The sequence below is a fragment of the Apodemus sylvaticus genome, chromosome 3 (genome assembly GCF_947179515.1).
Source record: "Apodemus sylvaticus chromosome 3, mApoSyl1.1, whole genome shotgun sequence".
NCBI lineage: Eukaryota > Metazoa > Chordata > Mammalia > Rodentia > Muridae > Apodemus > Apodemus sylvaticus.
Window position 1 is genome coordinate 122459657 of NC_067474.1, and position 17233 is coordinate 122476889.

Consider the following 17233-nt stretch of genomic DNA (forward strand, 5'->3'; position numbering starts at 1 on the left):
CGGAGCTCCACCATCCCACTTCCAGTCTTTTTAGGGAAGGCCCCTACTGGGAGACTGAGGGGCCCAGCAGGTAGAGCTGAGGCCCCAGCACTGAAGCTACAGGATGGCATTCCTTACAGTAGCGCCTTTGGGCATTTGTCCACCAGGACATCGAGGGTGCTCCTCGTCCCCACCCCCACCCTCCCGCGGGGAGGGGAAAACCAGCTGGGTGGTGCATGTGCGTAAGGAGGTCTGGTTCCTAGGACCCAGGACAGGGGTTAGGTCGGGCCCACCCTGACATCACACCTGATTTTGGCTGGAGAGCCTTGGCTACCCAGTCACTCGTACTTCCCTCTGTTGGCAAAGCTGCTCGGTCGGGCATGGCCACTGCAGGCTCCTCCAACCTTTTCCAGCTCAGAGCTCAGTTTCCAGATACTCCCCTGGCTTGCCCTGTGTCATTGGCTCAGAGACCGTCGCTCCCACGCACCCTCTCTGGCCTGGGAGGGCCATGCTAACATCCTCAGCTGCTAGTGATTCACAAGTATGCCCTCCAGCCCCAAGCCCCGGAACTGCCTCCCTCCAGATCTTACCTTGTCCTAGGCAGTGGCCAGTAGCTGACGTGGGCCAAGGTGGTACTATCTTGCCTCAGGGTAGAGGTTTCTATGTAGGATTGCAAATCCTGTAGCTGCAGGGCCTGTTTGTCTGCTCAGCATCCACAGCCTTGTATCAGGTCTGACACATACTACATACTTTGGGGAACTATTGAGAATGGATCATGTGGCTGCCAACTTGTCATCCAAGACAAGGAACACATACTAGAGTTGACTGTAAGTAAATACATGTCTCTAGAAGTTCCCAGGATGGGGGTGGGAGGTTCAGGTCCCCGTACCCACAGCATTCACGTGGGCGAATTGAAGAGACAGTTCTCACTCAGGTCCTGTGCCTGCTTCAAGGGAGGGATTCAACTTGAATAAGTGAACTGAGCCTGTATAGCTCCTTCCAGCCTTCCAAGTGAAATCACAAGCAAGACCTCTAGCAAGCATCTGCCTGGGACCACCGAGGACCAACCAGCCTTAGAGAAAAGTCAGTAGAAAGTGAACCCTTCCAGCTGGGGCTTCTAAAGCTCCAAAGCAGTCCGAGGGACGTCTGATTAGATGCAGCCCACCTAATTCAAAGGTGAAAGACTGTGTCCAGGGGGCTTTGTGCTCACTGCAGAGGACCTGGGAGCGGGGTCCTTGAAGGCTGTGGGGAGTGGCCTCCTCCCAGGCCAGACATAATTCCCTTAAGACTGAATTGAGCCAACCTTTCTCCCTCATGCTTTAAAAGAAAGTATTTACTTATTATTTTTTATTTATTTTATTTTATTTTATTTGGTTTTTTGGATTTGGTTTTTTCAAGGCAGGGTTTCCTGGCTGTCCTGGAACTCACTCTGTAGACCAGGATGGCCTCGAACTCAGAAATCTGCCTGCCTCTGCCTCCCAGAGTGTTGGGATTACAGGCATGCGCCACCACTGCCCGGCTACTTATTTTTTAAATTAATGTAGAGATTAATGTAGGCCAGGCTGGGCAGGAATCCCCAGTGTAGGCAAGGGTAGACCTGAAGCCCTGATCTTTCTGCTTTGATCTCTACTCCCAGCACGAAGGAGCTTTTCACTGGGTTGGGCACATTCAGGTTCACTGGGAGAGATCTCTTTGACCCCAGGTTTATTGCTGAAAGCCCCCTGGGCATCTCATGCCCAGTGACCCTGTATCCACTCTTCTCTCCTCCCCTACACAGGACTTCTTCCTTCAGACTCAGGCTGCCAGATGGCACCTGTCCTCAGGCTCTGAGCCACAGACATAATGTCACCCCATAAGAAAGGCAAAGTGGAAGAGACAACACAGTTGGGCACAAGGGAGTTGGCAGTTGTCACCACAGAATGAACCTCCTAGCTCTTCATCGGTAAATTATGTGGACCTTTCAGCCTCCTCAGTTTCCCCATCTCTGTGGGGTGAGAATACCCACCATTCCTCCTGCCTTGGTATGGAAAAGCTGCACTTTGTGTTCAGTTTGGTTCTCTGTGCCATGGGGGTTCTGGGTGCATATGGCACAACCATGCCAGCAGGCAGGAGGCCCACACTATGGAGTCAGGGGACCATGGACTCCCAGCTCCTCCTGGGCCATCATCCGGACTCAAGCTGCAAGGTCATGGGCTGACTGTGCTTACTGAGAGCCTCCACCCGCCAGCCTGGTCATTTCACCCTCCTCGCTGGCCATCGAGCCAGTGCCGATAGGACTTGGCTCCCAGTCATCGTTGTCACTGCAGAGGATTACCATGGTGGCCTCCAGCTGGCTGTCTCGGTCATCTGCCAACTCGCCCTCTGTGCTCCTACCAGCGTTGAAAACACTTCCTGACTCAGCAACTCCACTGCCAACAGTTTACTTGATGGCTGCGCTGGCACAAGCAGACTCGGAGCCATGAGCAGGGATGTGTGCTGCCCATTTCCTAATAACCAGTGCCCAGGAACAACCTGTACAGCCATCTGCAGCCACACTGCAGCCCAGGCCGGTAGGGGTGGACTGGCTGTGCTGGGGTGGCCTGACCTCAGGCTAGGTTAAGTGTCAAGGACACTAAGTGCATACGATTGTGTGCTTCAGGTACACGAGTCTTGAGAAAAGGACTAGGAGTTGCTTGGGATGAGTAACTTTTGCACTTTTCTAAATTCCCTCCGTCTTTGCAGTCTGTTTTCATCCTGAAAGGCAAGGTAAAACTGGCAACAAGGCTCACTGGACCCCATGCCAGTCACCTACCTCTCTTGGAAAGCCCAAGGTGCCTGGTGTCGAAGGTCTCGTGAGGCACCCAACCTCTACCTCAACCCTCCTGTTCCACATTTCCAGGTACCTGACATGCCATGTTCCTTCTTTCCTACCTCTGCAAGTCCCACAGCCCCTGCGAAGCCCCAAAGCTGGCTGTGGGTAAAGAGCACAGCTCGGAGTGGAACAGACATGGCCCAGTGCTACCACCAAGCTACCAGGCCTCTCTGTGCTTTCCATAGGAAGCCTGGGTATTCAGAGCCACCCACCAAGGCCTTTCTTCTGTGGGAGTGGCAGCTACCCAATCTTCGACAAGTCAAAAGTCCCAGGTATGAGCAATGTGGCTCTCGGGGCCCCGCTGAAGCCTCAGGTAGGATCACAGATGCAGTGGGCAAGCACTGTCTCTTCTATCTGCTCCTCACAGGTGCGGGGGCATAGGTTACTTTCTCCCCAAACACCCACAGGGCCTCTGTCCTAGGTGTTTACTAGGGAAGCGGACTCAACATCAGCTGTGGGAGACGGCCACTCCTTATGGCTTCTCATCGTGCCTTCCACATACTCAGCACTTTTTTTTTTTTTTTTTTGGTTTTTTCGAGGCAGGGTTTCCCTGTGTAGCCCTGGCTGTCCTGGAACTCACTCTGTAGACCAGGCTGGATCACTTCTTTTTTTTTAAAAAGATTTATTTATGGATATTATGAATACACTATCACTGTCTTGAGACACACTGGAAGAGGGCATCGGATCCCACTACAGATGGTTGTGAGCCACCATGTAGTTGCTGGGATTTGAACTCAGGACCTCTTAACCACTGAGCCATCTCTCCAGCCCCCCACTCAGTACTCCACACAGTGGCATTTACTGTACAACTACCCTGCTGACACAAGGCCCAGAGTCAGGCAGGACCTGATGTTGTCTGGATCAAGCCTACAGGCGGAATCTGTGAGGAGTCTGTGAGAACGGATGCTCTCCTGGAGCCTCCAGTCGCTGAGCAAGGCTTCTAACTGGAACAGCCGAGCAGTTAGGAGTACCGGCTGCTCCTGCAGGTGCAGTTCCCAGCACTCACACGGCGGCGGCTCACAACCAAGCATCCACTGGTGCACAGACGTTTGTAAAGACAAAGCCCTCGTATATTAAAAAGATGTTCCATAAGAACTCAGCACAGCTTTAGAGTACCTGCCACGAGGAAGGCAGACACGCGCGTCTAGTATCTTCAGAATTAGAGAGGGAGGGGCAGAGATGTGGCTCAGCGGAACAGGGTCTTCATGGGTTCAAGCCCCGGAACGGAAAGGAAACGAACCCACACCAAGGAGGGACAGCGAGGCAAGGCTGCTACAGAGCAGTGTCTCACCTCAAAGACAAAGGAAAGAAAAAAAGAGAGAGGAACACACACACACAGAAGGAGAGAGACAGAGACGGAGACGGAGAGGAAGAGGGAGAGACAGAGAGGGAGAGAGACAGAGGGAGAGAGAGAGACAGAGACAGAGAGGGAGAGAGAGCCCAAGGAGGTACAAGGTGTGTGGCCCGCATACAGCACATGCTAAGATCTCACAGACAACCTCACACCAATGCAACACTAAGACTTTATTTCCATAGAGACTAGAGAGCAGGAGGCTCGCCCAGGCTCTAGCACCACTGTCCCAGGACATGAGCTCTTCAGAGACAGGCAGGGAGGGCACCAGGCCCTGGAAGTTCTTAGTTCACACAGCGCCATGCAAGTACAGAGCTAAAAACTTCCTGAACGTCTCCGGCCGGAAATCCACAGGTCCCACAGGTTCCTGGGAAAAAACACAGAGCATTAGGATTCTGTGACCATTTCATGACAGCAAAGGAAACAGGTGACTTTCTGAGTGTCACCAGTGCCTGGTCAGTCACTCTCCTCTCCCACATCACCTCCCTGTGAACAAGGGCACCGAGGAGAGGAGCTGGTGCTGCAGCTCAGCAGGGTTCCTGGCACCTGTCAGCCGCGTCATCCTGATACTGCTCTGGCTCCCTAAGCCCCTCACTCCAACCACCAGGAAATGACAAGGACCCCTGTTCTACACTGGTCTGCAGGTTCCTCCTCTGTGTTGAGCTTGTACTCACTGCTGGAGGCCCAGGAGGGATGGAGATCGGGCTCCTAACCAAGAAACTTCCAATCAGGTGTTTTACTGACACAAAAATGAGCCAGATCTCATTAAGAAGCAATAGGAAGAGGCCACGGTGTTTGCATGTTTGACTGACTCACTGACCTGCACACATGGAGGGCGATGAGGAAGAAAAAGGAGGTTTAGACAGAACAGTGCATTCAATTGCACAGGGGTACGAATGAAGGCAAGACCAGGGCGAGATTAGAACCCATCCCATGGTGGGGGGCTCAGCCTCTGAAAATGGAACTGCAGAGGTTAGGTGGGAGCTCCGACCAACCATGGAGTTCATATTCTAGGAGCGACTGTGGGTGGATGGCACCAACCACTGACTGATGGGTACCTGGTAGCTGTGTATGCGACAAGTGGGGCGGGGCCAGAGAAGGGTCCAGACTCCCATAGTGTTTCAAAGGGAGAAACACAGTCAGGTGGGAGAAGTACCACTGGACTGATTCAAACGTCAAAGGCCACTCAACTCCACCAAGCACACTGGCCCTGTGTGGGACTTAGTGGGTCACCCAGCCCACAGCACCGTGCTCCACCCTATCATCCTCAGAGTGCTTCTCGTTACATCTTAGCCTGAGCTGGTTTAGACATCTTCACTGCCACTACCCAGATATCAGGGTGGACTCTCAGCTGAGCCCCAAGTGTAGCAGGAACAGGGTCACAGGAGAAGATCCACACGGCTGTCAGGGACCTCAGTGCCTTCTGGGGAGTTTAGCAGGTAACCACAAGGCGGCAACATGACTGTGCTGTAACAGGGCCCACCAAGGCACTGAATCAGGTGAGGAGTAGACACGGGATCATTCTCCCACAGCAGGAACCGAGAAGGCCCGCGATGAGCATTCAGTCCCCAGACCCTGAGACCAGGCCAGGTCCAACAGCCAGGAGTCAGCGCCTGTGCAATCACCAGGCTAGAGGCGCCTAGACTTACCACCACCACCTTTTTTTTGATGACCGGGCGACACCAGAAGTGCTGGTAAAGGAGCTGGTCTGAGTCTGTCCATACCAGGTTCTTGATGCCCTCACTAGAAGCCAGATCTGTGGTATTCAACTGCAACACCAGGAACTGGAAGACGCGGCCATCAGTGCCCACGCTCTGTACAACTACCGGCTGCTCCAAGACTCTGGCTGTGTTCTAAGGAAAGCGGATAGATAAACAACCCATGCAGCAGGCCAGTGCAGGCCAGGCCGCCCACCCCGCCCTTACAACACCCTCCCGCCCGTCTCCGTGTGGCTTCACCTCAGGCAGGTAAGGCAGAACAGAGTGCCAGTCCACACCCCAGCCTCTCCCACCCAGACAGGCCTCCCCTCACCCAGATGACATCTCTTCACCCAGTAAGGCCTCCCCTCACCTAGCCTGGCCTTCTCTGCCCCGAAACTCCAGGGATAACTCCCACAGCTCACTGGTGATTACTGGACAAGCCTTGACGTTTAGGTAGATGAGTTGGGAGGGTAATGGTAGGACTCCCTCAAGCCTCTACCTTACCTGGTAAGAGTGACGTGCTATCAAAGGCTAACCTGGAAGGTTACCATCAGACCTGTCATTCAGTTCTCACTCCCTCGGACAGATGAGGAGACACTCAACATAGCAACCTGACTTGTCTCAAGTCACGGAGACGGACTGAACATGTCACCAGCCGTCTTGCTCTGAGGCGCTGGCATCACTGGGCACTTCTGAAAGCCTGCCTGACTGCTCTGCAGTCACCTGTGTTTCATTTGCCTAAGGACGTACTCCGGCATGCCGCAGCCAGGGCCTGTACCACAATCATGGCAGCAGTAGTGACACCACAGTTGTGGGAGCTCACCCAAATGCCCAGGCCCCCGCTTGGCCTTACTCACACTCCCATAAATACAGGTATATTCCTGGTTCTCAGAGAAGCTGAGGTTTGGAGAGGTTTGCTCAAGGGTGGCCTAAGGCAGGAGCAGGGTCAGGCAATGCCACTGTTGCAGTCTGCACGTGTGTCCCAGCATACCTGGCGGCAGAGCCTCTTCCTTCGTTTGTCTGAGTATCTATCTCTATGCCTGCCTTTGTACAGTCTGTGCCGATCAGACTGCTACTGGCCTAAGATGCAGGGCATTCCTAACACAAAAATGCTGATGCTTTGCCCTCTAGGATTCACCTGACTTTAGGACTAGCTAACCGACATCCGAGTGTGGGCACACCAGGGCTGCTGGTCTTATAAATACCTGTTCTTCGCTGCATGAGAGAGAAATAAAAAGTGAAGTATCTGTAAGTGTAGCTGAGATTCCATATTGACTCTTATCTCCCTCCACAGATCAATAAAACTGCGGGTAGTCCATAAATTTCTCAGCAATTTTACCTTTTACATGGAGGCTCTTCCCATAACTGCTCAACTTCACAGCCCCAGGAATGATTTGTACCTGGAGACGGTGGGGAGGCTGCTTCTCCTATCTATCTGGGTAGCAATTAGTGGGCAGTACTACGAGGCCCTTCTGGCAAGAGCCGGCAGAGACAGCACTGAGCCTGAGGCCCCGGGGCATGGTAAGCGGTTGCTCCCTCCTCTGCCTACACTGAGGGCAGCAAGTCCTTTTGAAGCCAGAGGAATCACAGATCAACGCCTGTTTTTCTACTCATTAGCTGTGGGGTCATGGGTAATTTACCTAACGTTACAGAGGTCAGGAAGTATATAGAAGGAACGGGCTAGAGCCAGCTGCCCACCACCCCTCCCACTCTAAGACGTAAGCAGGCCACATGAAGAGCCACACTGAATCTTTCTGGTTCCATCTCTTATGGCCAGCGATGGGGACGGAAACTGGGGTTCTCACGTGCTGGCAAGGTGCTCCTCCACTGGACTGGACCTCCAGCTCGCTGGGGCTCAGGTGCGTGATAAGGAACATAAGTTAGGTTCACACTTCAGTGTGGGGTTTCCAAACTCAAGCTCGCATGAGCTTCACTGGAGGGCTTCTTAAAGACTGACTGACTGCTGAGCCCCACCTCAGAGCCTCTGACTCAGCTGGTCTGGGTGTCCATGACCATCCAGCTCCCAGGTGAGGTCCTAACGCCCCTCCAGAGCTGTAGTTTAAGAACCACTAACATCAGCAGCTTGTTAGTATGTGGGGTGTGTCAGGTGATCTACAGGACAGTTAATTCTACTCCCACTCATGCAGCAACCGAACCCAGCCCTGCTAATACCCAGAGCAGGCAGCAAGGATGGCAATCTGAACCCCTCACTCTCAGGAGGACTTTGGGCCTTAGGTTCTAACTGGGGCCTGGCAGAAGAGTGGGAGCGCTCAGAGACATGCCCAGGCTTTCCCCCATTTTGAGACAGTTCTCTATGACAACCTCTCAGTCTCTGATCTACACCAGCTAGGTTTGGAACTTCATCTTAATATTAAGGACCACAACCCAGTGGTATCCTGGGTCCCTGACCTGAGGGACCATGGTCCCTGGGTCATCTGCAAAGCCCCACTTCCTAAGCCTCCTGAGAGTGCTGTGTGCTCCAGTTCTGACTCTGCAGACCCCAGGCAGAAGCTCACAGGCTTCTGAGGAGGGTAACCCCTTGTTCCTGTCCTTTCCACACTTCCTGTTGGAAAATGCAGGGTAAAATAATTAGTTCCCTGTCATCTTATGGCACACTGGAAAGGGGAGCTCTAATGACACCCAGAGGGCCTCTGTGTCTGGACAGAGCACCAGCGCCGGGGAGGCCAGCAGCTTGCTGCAAGTTAAGTGGAAGTGCACATTCCTGCAATCCCTCAGTCAAAGCCAACGTCAGTCCCCCATGCCAATCCTCGTGGAAGTAGTCTTTACTGCAGGAGGCTGACCCTGGAGAAAGCAGTTCCACGCTCTTCACACACATACCCCATGCAGGAGCCTGGCCTGAGCCAGGGCATTTGCGAAAGCAAACAGAAGCATCTTAGCCCTCAGCTGTTCCGGAAGAAAGCGCTGTGGCCGTAAATTGGCCTTTTCCAGTAAATACAAGGTGTGGGGATGGGGGTAAGGATAGCCCTCCTGGAACCCTGCAAGAGAACAGACGGAGAGTGAGGAGACACTGATTCACCAGGGTGACACAGAAGGAATCGCAGGGGACACTAGTACACAGCCATGTTCACAGATGTAGGGAATGGCTACTGGGGAGCTGAGGCAGAAGCCAGAGGTGTCCTGTAAAACCCAGACTGCTTTCGGAGTTACTATCTGGCTCGTCCCAGAAGACGCTTGTCACGCTGCAACAGGTGCTTCCTACACACATCCTAACTCCACCCATTCGGGATTATCCAAGTGCACGCGACAGGGATACTACCACACAGAGAGCCGTGGCTGCTAAGAAGGCAGAAGGCAGTACTCTGTTAGGAAAGAAGGGCTCGCCTCAGACCTCCCAATCTCAGACATGACTGAAGTGCTCACTGTCACGTCATGTCACTGTCACATCTTCTGAGTGGCTATGAATACATCTGCTGAGTTGGAAACTTCTAGAATAAGTGCCTGGCCTCGGTGACTGCGGGTGAGGATGGGGAAAGCTGCTGGGGACATGGGCTCTGCAAACCACAGAAACAAGAGCCCAGGATTTCCTGAGGCCGGGCCCTGCAGGCCATTCCTCTCTGCAGCATGTGCACACGGAGCTCTAGACAGGAAGCAAGGGGCACAGTGGAGCCGCTGCTCCTGTGAGGAGCTCACACTCTAGAGGGGAGCCAGACAGAAGATCAATCGTCACCAAGCAGAGATGGCAAGATCCTGGGTGACCCAGGGACTGTGGGAAGATAATGAAAAGTCCCTGACTGAAACTAAAGTTCATCATTTCTAGGAGGAAGTGATGCCTAACATGAACTGCCAGTGATTAAGATAGGAAGTGGGCTGGAGAGATGGCACAGCAGTCAAGAGCACTGGCTGCTCTTCCAGAGGTCCTGAGTTCAATTTCCAGCACCCACACGGTGCTTCACAATCATCTATAATGGGATCTGATGCCCTCTTCCGGTGTGTCTGAAGACAGTGACAGTATACTCAAATACATAAAATAAATAAATCTTAAAAAAGAGAGAATCTCACCAAGATGCCAAGCTTTCTTTTAAAAAAAAAGAAAGAAAGGAAAAAAAAACCCCACAGGACTGTTAGTATATCTTTCCCTTTAAAAAAAACAAGAACAAAACAAAACAAAACAGCACTCGGGAGGAAGAGGCAGGTGGATTTCTCAGTTCGAGGCAGCCTGGTCTACAGAGTGAGTTCCAGGACAGCCAGGGCTACACAGAGAAACCCCGTCTCGAACCCGCATCCCCAACCCCAGGAAAAAAGAAGAAACAAATAAAAAAATGTCGCTTTCTCTGTACTGCCTAAAACCCAAAGCTTTGCTCCGTACCTGTGTCATCTTTCACCTCATAAACATGGCATTCTTGAAGATCGATGGTAGGAGAGATGGGGTAGAAGGTTTCAAGAACATGACTCCGGGTAGCTTCAACCTCCTCTCTGGAGGCAATGGCAGGCAGGGGATCCTTGGCACTCAGTATGGTGCTACTAGAACCTCGGACCTGAAGGAGAAGAGACTCTGAAACAGGGGAAAGAAGATTAGTCTAACTGGGTCTTTTACAGCGCTCAGAGTGAGAAGCCTCACTACCCACACCCCTGGAGCCCAGTCTGTGTAGCTCTCTGGATGACTAGCCTGGTCACAGAACACACACATGGCACTGGGACACTAATGCTGAGCCCCCAAGAGATGAGGAACTGTGACATTCTTCCCCCCTGAGTGCTCTTCTGTTAAATCCCAAGGCTCCTGACTCCTGGGCATCCTTCATTTTTCAACAGCTCTAAGCCAGGGATCCAAAAGCCAGTCAGAACTACCCTTTGCATTCCGGGAGCCCTTTAGGCAGCAGTGTCGCTATGGAGAGCACAGCCATATTCTGACGCAGCCCTCTGCAGAGCCCAGAGCCTCCAGAAGGAAGCACCTGGGAGGCAGAGGCAAGACTATCTCAGTGAGTGCAAGGCCAGTGAGGGCCACACAGAGAGACTGCTGGAAAACGCCAGCCACCTAGGGGATCTGAAGAGGGGTAGGTGGCCTCTCTCCCTAGGATCAGCTCGTCCTCCCCCATGCGGCTGGACCACATGGTCAGCAGCAGCCTGGCCTCTGGCTACTAAAAAGTCCACCTCCACCTATGCCATCTGGGTCATGATTGAAGCTGGCTACAGACACTGCCAAATGCCTCATTGTTTCTGGTGAGAAAGCTCAGAGCAGGAGCCTGCCAGGCACTGAAAATGAAGACTAGCATGGAAAAGCATGGTGGACAAACCAGGGTGAGCTGGGCATGACACAGGAGAGCAGGAGGCATAGACAAGTTCCGGGAGCAGGAGCAGAGGAATTTTCAAACCTAGGCAGAGAGCCAATTTCTTCTTAACAACGAAATGAGAAAAGTTAGGCACATCAGAGAGCCCGGGGTAAGTTGGATTAACATGTACACTACATGGGAATACAGGTGGTCAGAGGAAACACACACAGCTAACTAATCACTGAATTGTGGATATGTGAATATGTGGAAATGTCACCTGCACTGTTCCCATGGGGAAGCCACATGCCACTACCAGACAAAATGTGAGAATAGACTGTTGTTAGCACCTGCGTGGCTCTGAGTGGCACTGTCCTCTGCAGGTGCCCGGGTTTCAGAGAGAGTCAAATCTCAGTGTGACAGTAATAGATTAGGGCTCTTGTAAAATCAGAAATTGGTTTGACCAATGGCATGTCATTTAATTAGCATGCAGTCTCCCAAGATATGTAAAAAATGAATGTTACATCTGCAGACAGATAAATTCTGCAGTAATTGCACCTCAAGATTAGTTTCCTAAGGCATTTCCTGTTTCCTCACACAAATGCGTGGACCTCTCCTAACCTTGGGTTTTAGATTCTCCCCACAGATCACTGTAGTGTGGTTTCTAATTCAATTCCCTCCACATCTCTCCTCCAGTGACAGCTCAAAATGGGGCAGTTTAATTAGAGGTAAGACTTGACAATGGGCCAACAAGTACTCTCCATTAATGAGGTGCACTAATTTCCTTAGTGGTGCCATTACCTCTGCCAGGCTGACTCCTTGCCAGAAGTCCATATGCAGAGGGGGGATGAGAAAACCGGATCAAACTGATATCCCAAGTCCCACATATTCCACTGTGGCTTTCCTTGCTCCCTGATTCCATCAGTTAGACTCCGGGACTGACACTGCTGTCTGAAACATCAGCAGGCACTGCCAAGCATGCAGCAAGTGCAAAAGCAAACAGGTGGGAAAGCCAGATATCAGAATGCTCTATGTGACGATCTTAGGGATATGGGGAGTGGTCAGCAGAACAGGTGACACAGCTAGGGCCAAGCGAGGCGTTACACAGAGGGCCTGGTGTCCCGTGAGAAGTCAAAGTGCTGGGTGACTTGCTTTGCGGAAAGCACTCCAGCAGCTATGCTTACATGGCTGTGGAAGGGTGCAGGAGGTGACAGGGCGACAAAACTGCAGATGGGTGAGGGACAGATCAGCATGCTCTGCCATGAGACACTCCCAAGCAAACTGTCCCAAGGACCCAACAGACACAATCATCCAGCACTGGTGGTACAGTCTTAGAAGCAGGTAAAAACAGAAATGAGAAAGTTAAGCATGGTGGGTGTACTGGTTGGTTTTGTGTGTCAACTTGACACAGGCTGGAGTTATCACAGAGAAAGGAGTTTCAGTTGGGGAAGTGCCTCCATGAGATCCAACTGTGAGGCATTTTCTCAATTAGTGATCAGGGGGGAGGACCCCTTGTGGGTGGTACCACCTTTGGGCTGGTGCTCTTGGGTTCTATAAGAGAGCAGGCTGAGCAAGCCAGAGGAAGCAAGCCAGTAAGAAACATCCCTCCGTGGCCTCTGCGTCAGCTCCTGCTTCCTGACCTGCTTGAGTTCCAGTCCTGACTTCCTTTAGTGATGACCTGCAATGTGGAAGTGTAATCTCAATAAACCCTTTCCTCCCCAACTTGCTTCTTGGTCATTATGTTTGTGCAGGAATAGAAACCCTAAGACAAATTGGTACCAGCGTAGTGGGTATTCCTATGACAACCTGACCATGTTTTGGGGAGGACTGTGGAAGGACTTTGGAACTTTGAGCTAGAAATCCATTAGAATATTAAGAGCTCGGTGGAAAGTTCTGTAGGAGCTTGGAAGACAATGTTAAGAACAGTGCAAAAGATGGAGGCCTGGCTTGTGAAATTTCAGAGGGAAGATTAAAGACTATTACAGTGGCCATGTTTTGATTGTGAAGATTCTGTGGTTTTGGTTAGCTGGGGCTGAAGAATCAGCTGTGAGTAACAAGATACCAGAACCACTAAAGCAAACCTTTGTGTTACTGGGACTATTGATGCTGGTTATCTGGAGCTAAGAAATTAGCAGTGATTAAGAAGAGATGAAATCTTCTGGGAAGTGTTTTCTGAGAGCACAGAGAGTGTGTTCCAGAGATAGCCACAGTTGTATTTTGTGCTGTGGCTAGACTTGGTACTGTGTAAGAGTCACCCAGATGGTACTGGTTTTGAAGGCACAAAGCAGCTGAGGCTCTTGGCACAGTGAGAGGCCACGGAAAGCCATTGGTGAAGGTGCAGCCTCAGATGCAATTGATGGCCCAGGACTTGAAGGGGTCATGCGTAGGAGCAGAGACTTGTCACCATGAAGAGAGCCTATAAGAGGCTATTGGTGAAGCCTATTTACAGTGGAAGATAGCAGTGTTTTGGAGATGCCAGTACCATGTGATGACCACCAAGAACAGCAGCAGCAGTGGAGTACAGGCAGCTGGAGTCTAGAAGACAAGCTGTGCGCTACAAAGGGCAGAGCTGGAGAAGTGACACAAGCCCTTGGAGGAGCCCCGAAGATCGTGAGTTGGATCCCAGACATTGAACCATTGGAGTTTTGAGTTTTGCTTTTGGTTGTGCCTGTGCCCTGATATGTTTCCCTCTTGAAGGAAGAAAGTATTTTAGTGGAGCCCACGGTTAGAGACTTTGAATTTTTAAAAGACTTTGAATTTTAAAGATATTGGACATTTTGAAGTGATTGAACTTTTAATATGCAAAGACTGTGGGACTTTTAAAGTAATTTAGATCTTGGGGATGAATAAGAAAGTAAGGGTTGAGGCTTAATAGTGATGTGTTTGTGTGTCAAGTTGACAAGGGGTCAATTGTACTGGCTGGTTTTGAGTGTCAACTTGACACAGGCTGGAGTTATCACAGAGAAAGGAGTTTCAGTTGGGGAAGTGCCTCCATGAGATCCAACTGTGAGGCATTTTCTCAATTAGTGATCAGGGGGAGGGCCCCTTGTGGGTGGTACCACCTTTGGGCTGGTGCTCTTGGGTTCTATAAGAGAGCAGGCTGAGCAAGCCAGGGAAAGCAAGCCAGTAAGAAACATCCCTCTGTGGCCTCTGCATCAGCTCCTGCTTCCTGACCTGCTTGAGTTCCGGTCCTGACTTCCTTTAGTGATGAACTGCAATGTGGAAGTGTAAGCTCAATAAACCCTTTCCTCCCCAACTTGCTTCTTGGTCGTGATGTTTGTGCAGTAATAGAAACCCTGACTAAGACAGTGGTGCAGACTGGAGGATCACAAGTCTGGGGCTAGCTTGTGCTGTGTAGTGAGATACTATCAAGGGTGTTTCTGAACCCAAAGAGTATGTAACAGGAGCAGGATGAGAGTTGGGATCTGGTGGTGGGGCTGACAACTGGAGAGAGATTAGACACACAAACAAAAAAGCAATAACAACAAAAAGCCCAGCAAGGCCTTCTGGTATATAGGATGACTGACCTCGATTCCAATTGGTGGCAAAGGAGCAGTTCTGGGCAGAGGTCCGCCGGGCTAGAGAAGGGTGCTTGAGGATCTGGGACTTACACAGCTGGATGAGACTGTCCACAATGAGTGGGCTTGGAGAAAAAAAAAAATATTTGGAGACTTAAAGCAACATGTAACTCCCAACACTCCTTAGTTATCTTGTCTGGAGGAAACGTACCAGTAAGTCTCTCTCTTGGGGGTGTCCTCAGTGGAGTGCCAGAGCCGGGCATGAGAGATGATATCCAAAACCCGCTGCTCTTGGTTCTCTATGTGATTCGCCGGGTCATCAACAAGACTGAGCACTTTCTTGGGGAGGCCCTCTATTAACTTGGTCTTAGTAAGCCAGAGAGCCTGCTTCATACCTTTGGGACAACCAAAAAAAAAAAAAAAAAGAGAGAGAGAGAGAGAGAGAGAGAGAGGACAGCTCAGGAAGGGATGTTCATGCCTGCCAGGGAGCACCACAGAGAAGAGCCTGCCTCAAGAGACGCTGGCTTTGTTTTTGAGATATCTAAGAAATGAAACTTCCAGGCGGTGAGAGTAGGAATAAATGTTTAAAAATGGAAAGAGTTCAAACCATGCTCAAGACAGCTGAGTTCCCTGCTGATTCCTCACAGAGAAATCAAAGCTGTGAGACTAGATCAGTGGATACTGGCCCTGCAAACAAAACCCCTGCTCTGTGATGCTCTTTTGCCAGCAATCTCAAGCCAAGTTTTATAGCTCTCTAGCACATAACAAAATACATAGTATTTAGAGCTTCCATTTATGGAATGACACCTCCTGTGTTATGACCTCACCTGTAAGTTAGATTCTGACATGATGGAGGATACTTGGACAGACTGAGTTTGCTTCAAGTTGCTTATCTTTAAGGTGATACAGGTAAGAGGAGAACCGGAGCCTGTCTACCAAAAAGTCCACAATCCCTTCATAACCCCAATCTGGTTCACAGGCCTGTATCTCACAAGGGTTTATTGTGAGTTTTATAAGACCTCTCTGTACCTTGAGAAAGTGTAGGACAGAAGATACATTTTCAGACTAATTCAATGAGTGCCATTTTAACTTCTGATCTCTTTTCTAAGATAGGGTTTCTCTGTGTAGCACTGGCTATCCTGGAACTCACTCTATAGACCAAGCTAGCCTGAACTTACAGAGTTCTTCCTGCTTCTGCCTCCTGAGGGCTGGGATTAAAGTCGTGTACACTACCTCCCGGCTGCAATCTTAACTTCTGAAACACAGCCATCCACTAGGAATCCATTGTCAGGGTCACTCAAAAGGGTCATGTCTGTGAGATCCTTCACAGCAGAGTTCACTGAAAATTGTTAATGGCTAGAAAAATCAGCTTGCAGGCATAGGAATGGGCATTTTAGGAGGCTGGCCTGTGGCTATCAATTTTTCCAAACTTATGACTGATTCTCTTAATTTGACTCCAAACCCTGCTCGGTCTCTGTATTTTTCTAGTAATTCTTTGGGATCTCTATTCCCACATACTTCAGCTGTTTTTGTTTTAGGATCTGCCCTGGGCTGGAGAGATGGTCAGCTGTCAAAGGCTAGGCTCACAACCAAAAGAGGATTTATCCTATCCACACCCTGATCTGCTGAGTGGAGGTAGACGTTTGAATAATAATAAACAACTCTGGAAAATAAGTCCTGACACTACTCTCAAGAAACATTTTGATTTTTGAGACATTGCTGTGCCCCTTACCTCCTCCCCCTCCCCCGACAGGGTTTCTCTTGTGTAACCCTGGCTGTCTTGGAACTCATTCACTCTATATAGCATGCTGGCCTCCAACTCAGGAAACAGGCTCAAGACATTGAACCAGTTCATAAGTGAGTAGACTTTTGGGTGCAAATCCCTTCCTTGAAAATAGATTCCAGACCTATTTAACAAAAGACACTGACCTAGGAAAGGAGTGTTGTAGACCTCCTTCACTACCACCTCTCCATGAATGTAAACAAATCAACTCCCCTCTACACTCATTTTCCATTGCTCCCTCTCACAAACACTGCCCTTGATCCTGACAACTCTTGGAAGACAGATGTCACTCTGATTCTACTTCCCCAGGTTAGGGGTCACTGCAGAGCAGGGGTCACAACAAGAGTCTCCGTCCGTTCTGCGGCCTCACCCTCAAGGAGTCGGGAACGCTGGTGGAAGATGTAGCAGGGTTGCTCCTTGTACAGAGGCTGCTCGTGGATGGGGGCCGCACGGTGGAACCGTGGGTCATTCCAGCCCCGCTCCCACGGCGGGAAGATCGGCTTCGCCAGCCACGGGACGAAGTGCTTCTTTCCCTCGTAGGTAATGGGCTCCAGACCAGGAATTTCGTACACCCTGTCCAGGGGGCGAGGCTCGGGCTTCCGCGTGGAGCGCACACCCCACTCATACGCCCCGCGTTTCGGGGCCCCGTAGCCCCCGAGGCCGAGCCTCCCAGAGCCAGCTAGTGCCCGCATAGGGGGCCCGGACGCCAAGGCCATACTGACTTAGTACCCACAACACCTCTACCTGGACGCCGCCATCTTTGGCCGCGCAGGGCCTGCTGGGAGCGAAAGGGGCGGAGCGCAATGGCCTGTTTTGCGAATGACAG

The 17233-nt window shown here is 51.0% G+C and overlaps 1 protein-coding gene across 1 annotated transcript; it reads right to left on the reverse strand.

Moving 5' to 3' along the window:
* Positions 1-4339: 4339 nt before the first annotated feature.
* On the reverse strand, positions 4340-17203 carry Mrpl37 (mitochondrial ribosomal protein L37). Its single transcript, XM_052176903.1, has 7 exons — positions 16778-17203; positions 14836-15019; positions 14634-14749; positions 10209-10394; positions 8720-8877; positions 5831-6034; positions 4340-4548 (listed from the first exon to the last, which is right to left on the reverse strand). The coding sequence occupies exons 1-7, from the start codon at positions 17121-17123 to the stop codon at positions 4471-4473; spliced, it is 1272 nt and encodes a 423-aa protein (XP_052032863.1). The 5' UTR covers positions 17124-17203; the 3' UTR covers positions 4340-4470.
* Between the last annotated feature and the right edge of the window lie 30 nt (positions 17204-17233).

Coding starts and splice junctions, on each gene's coding strand:
- Mrpl37 (XM_052176903.1), bottom strand. CDS start 17,123: ATGGCCTTGGCGTCCGGGCCCCCTATGCGGGCACTAGCTGGCTCTGGG. Junction 8,878..10,208: donor TGAGGTGAAAGATGACACAG/GTACGGAGCAAA, acceptor GTTCTCTTGCAG/GGTTCCAGGAGGGCTATCCT. Junction 4,549..5,830: donor TCAAAAAAAAGGTGGTGGTG/GTAAGTCTAGGC, acceptor GTTTTTTCCCAG/GAACCTGTGGGACCTGTGGA.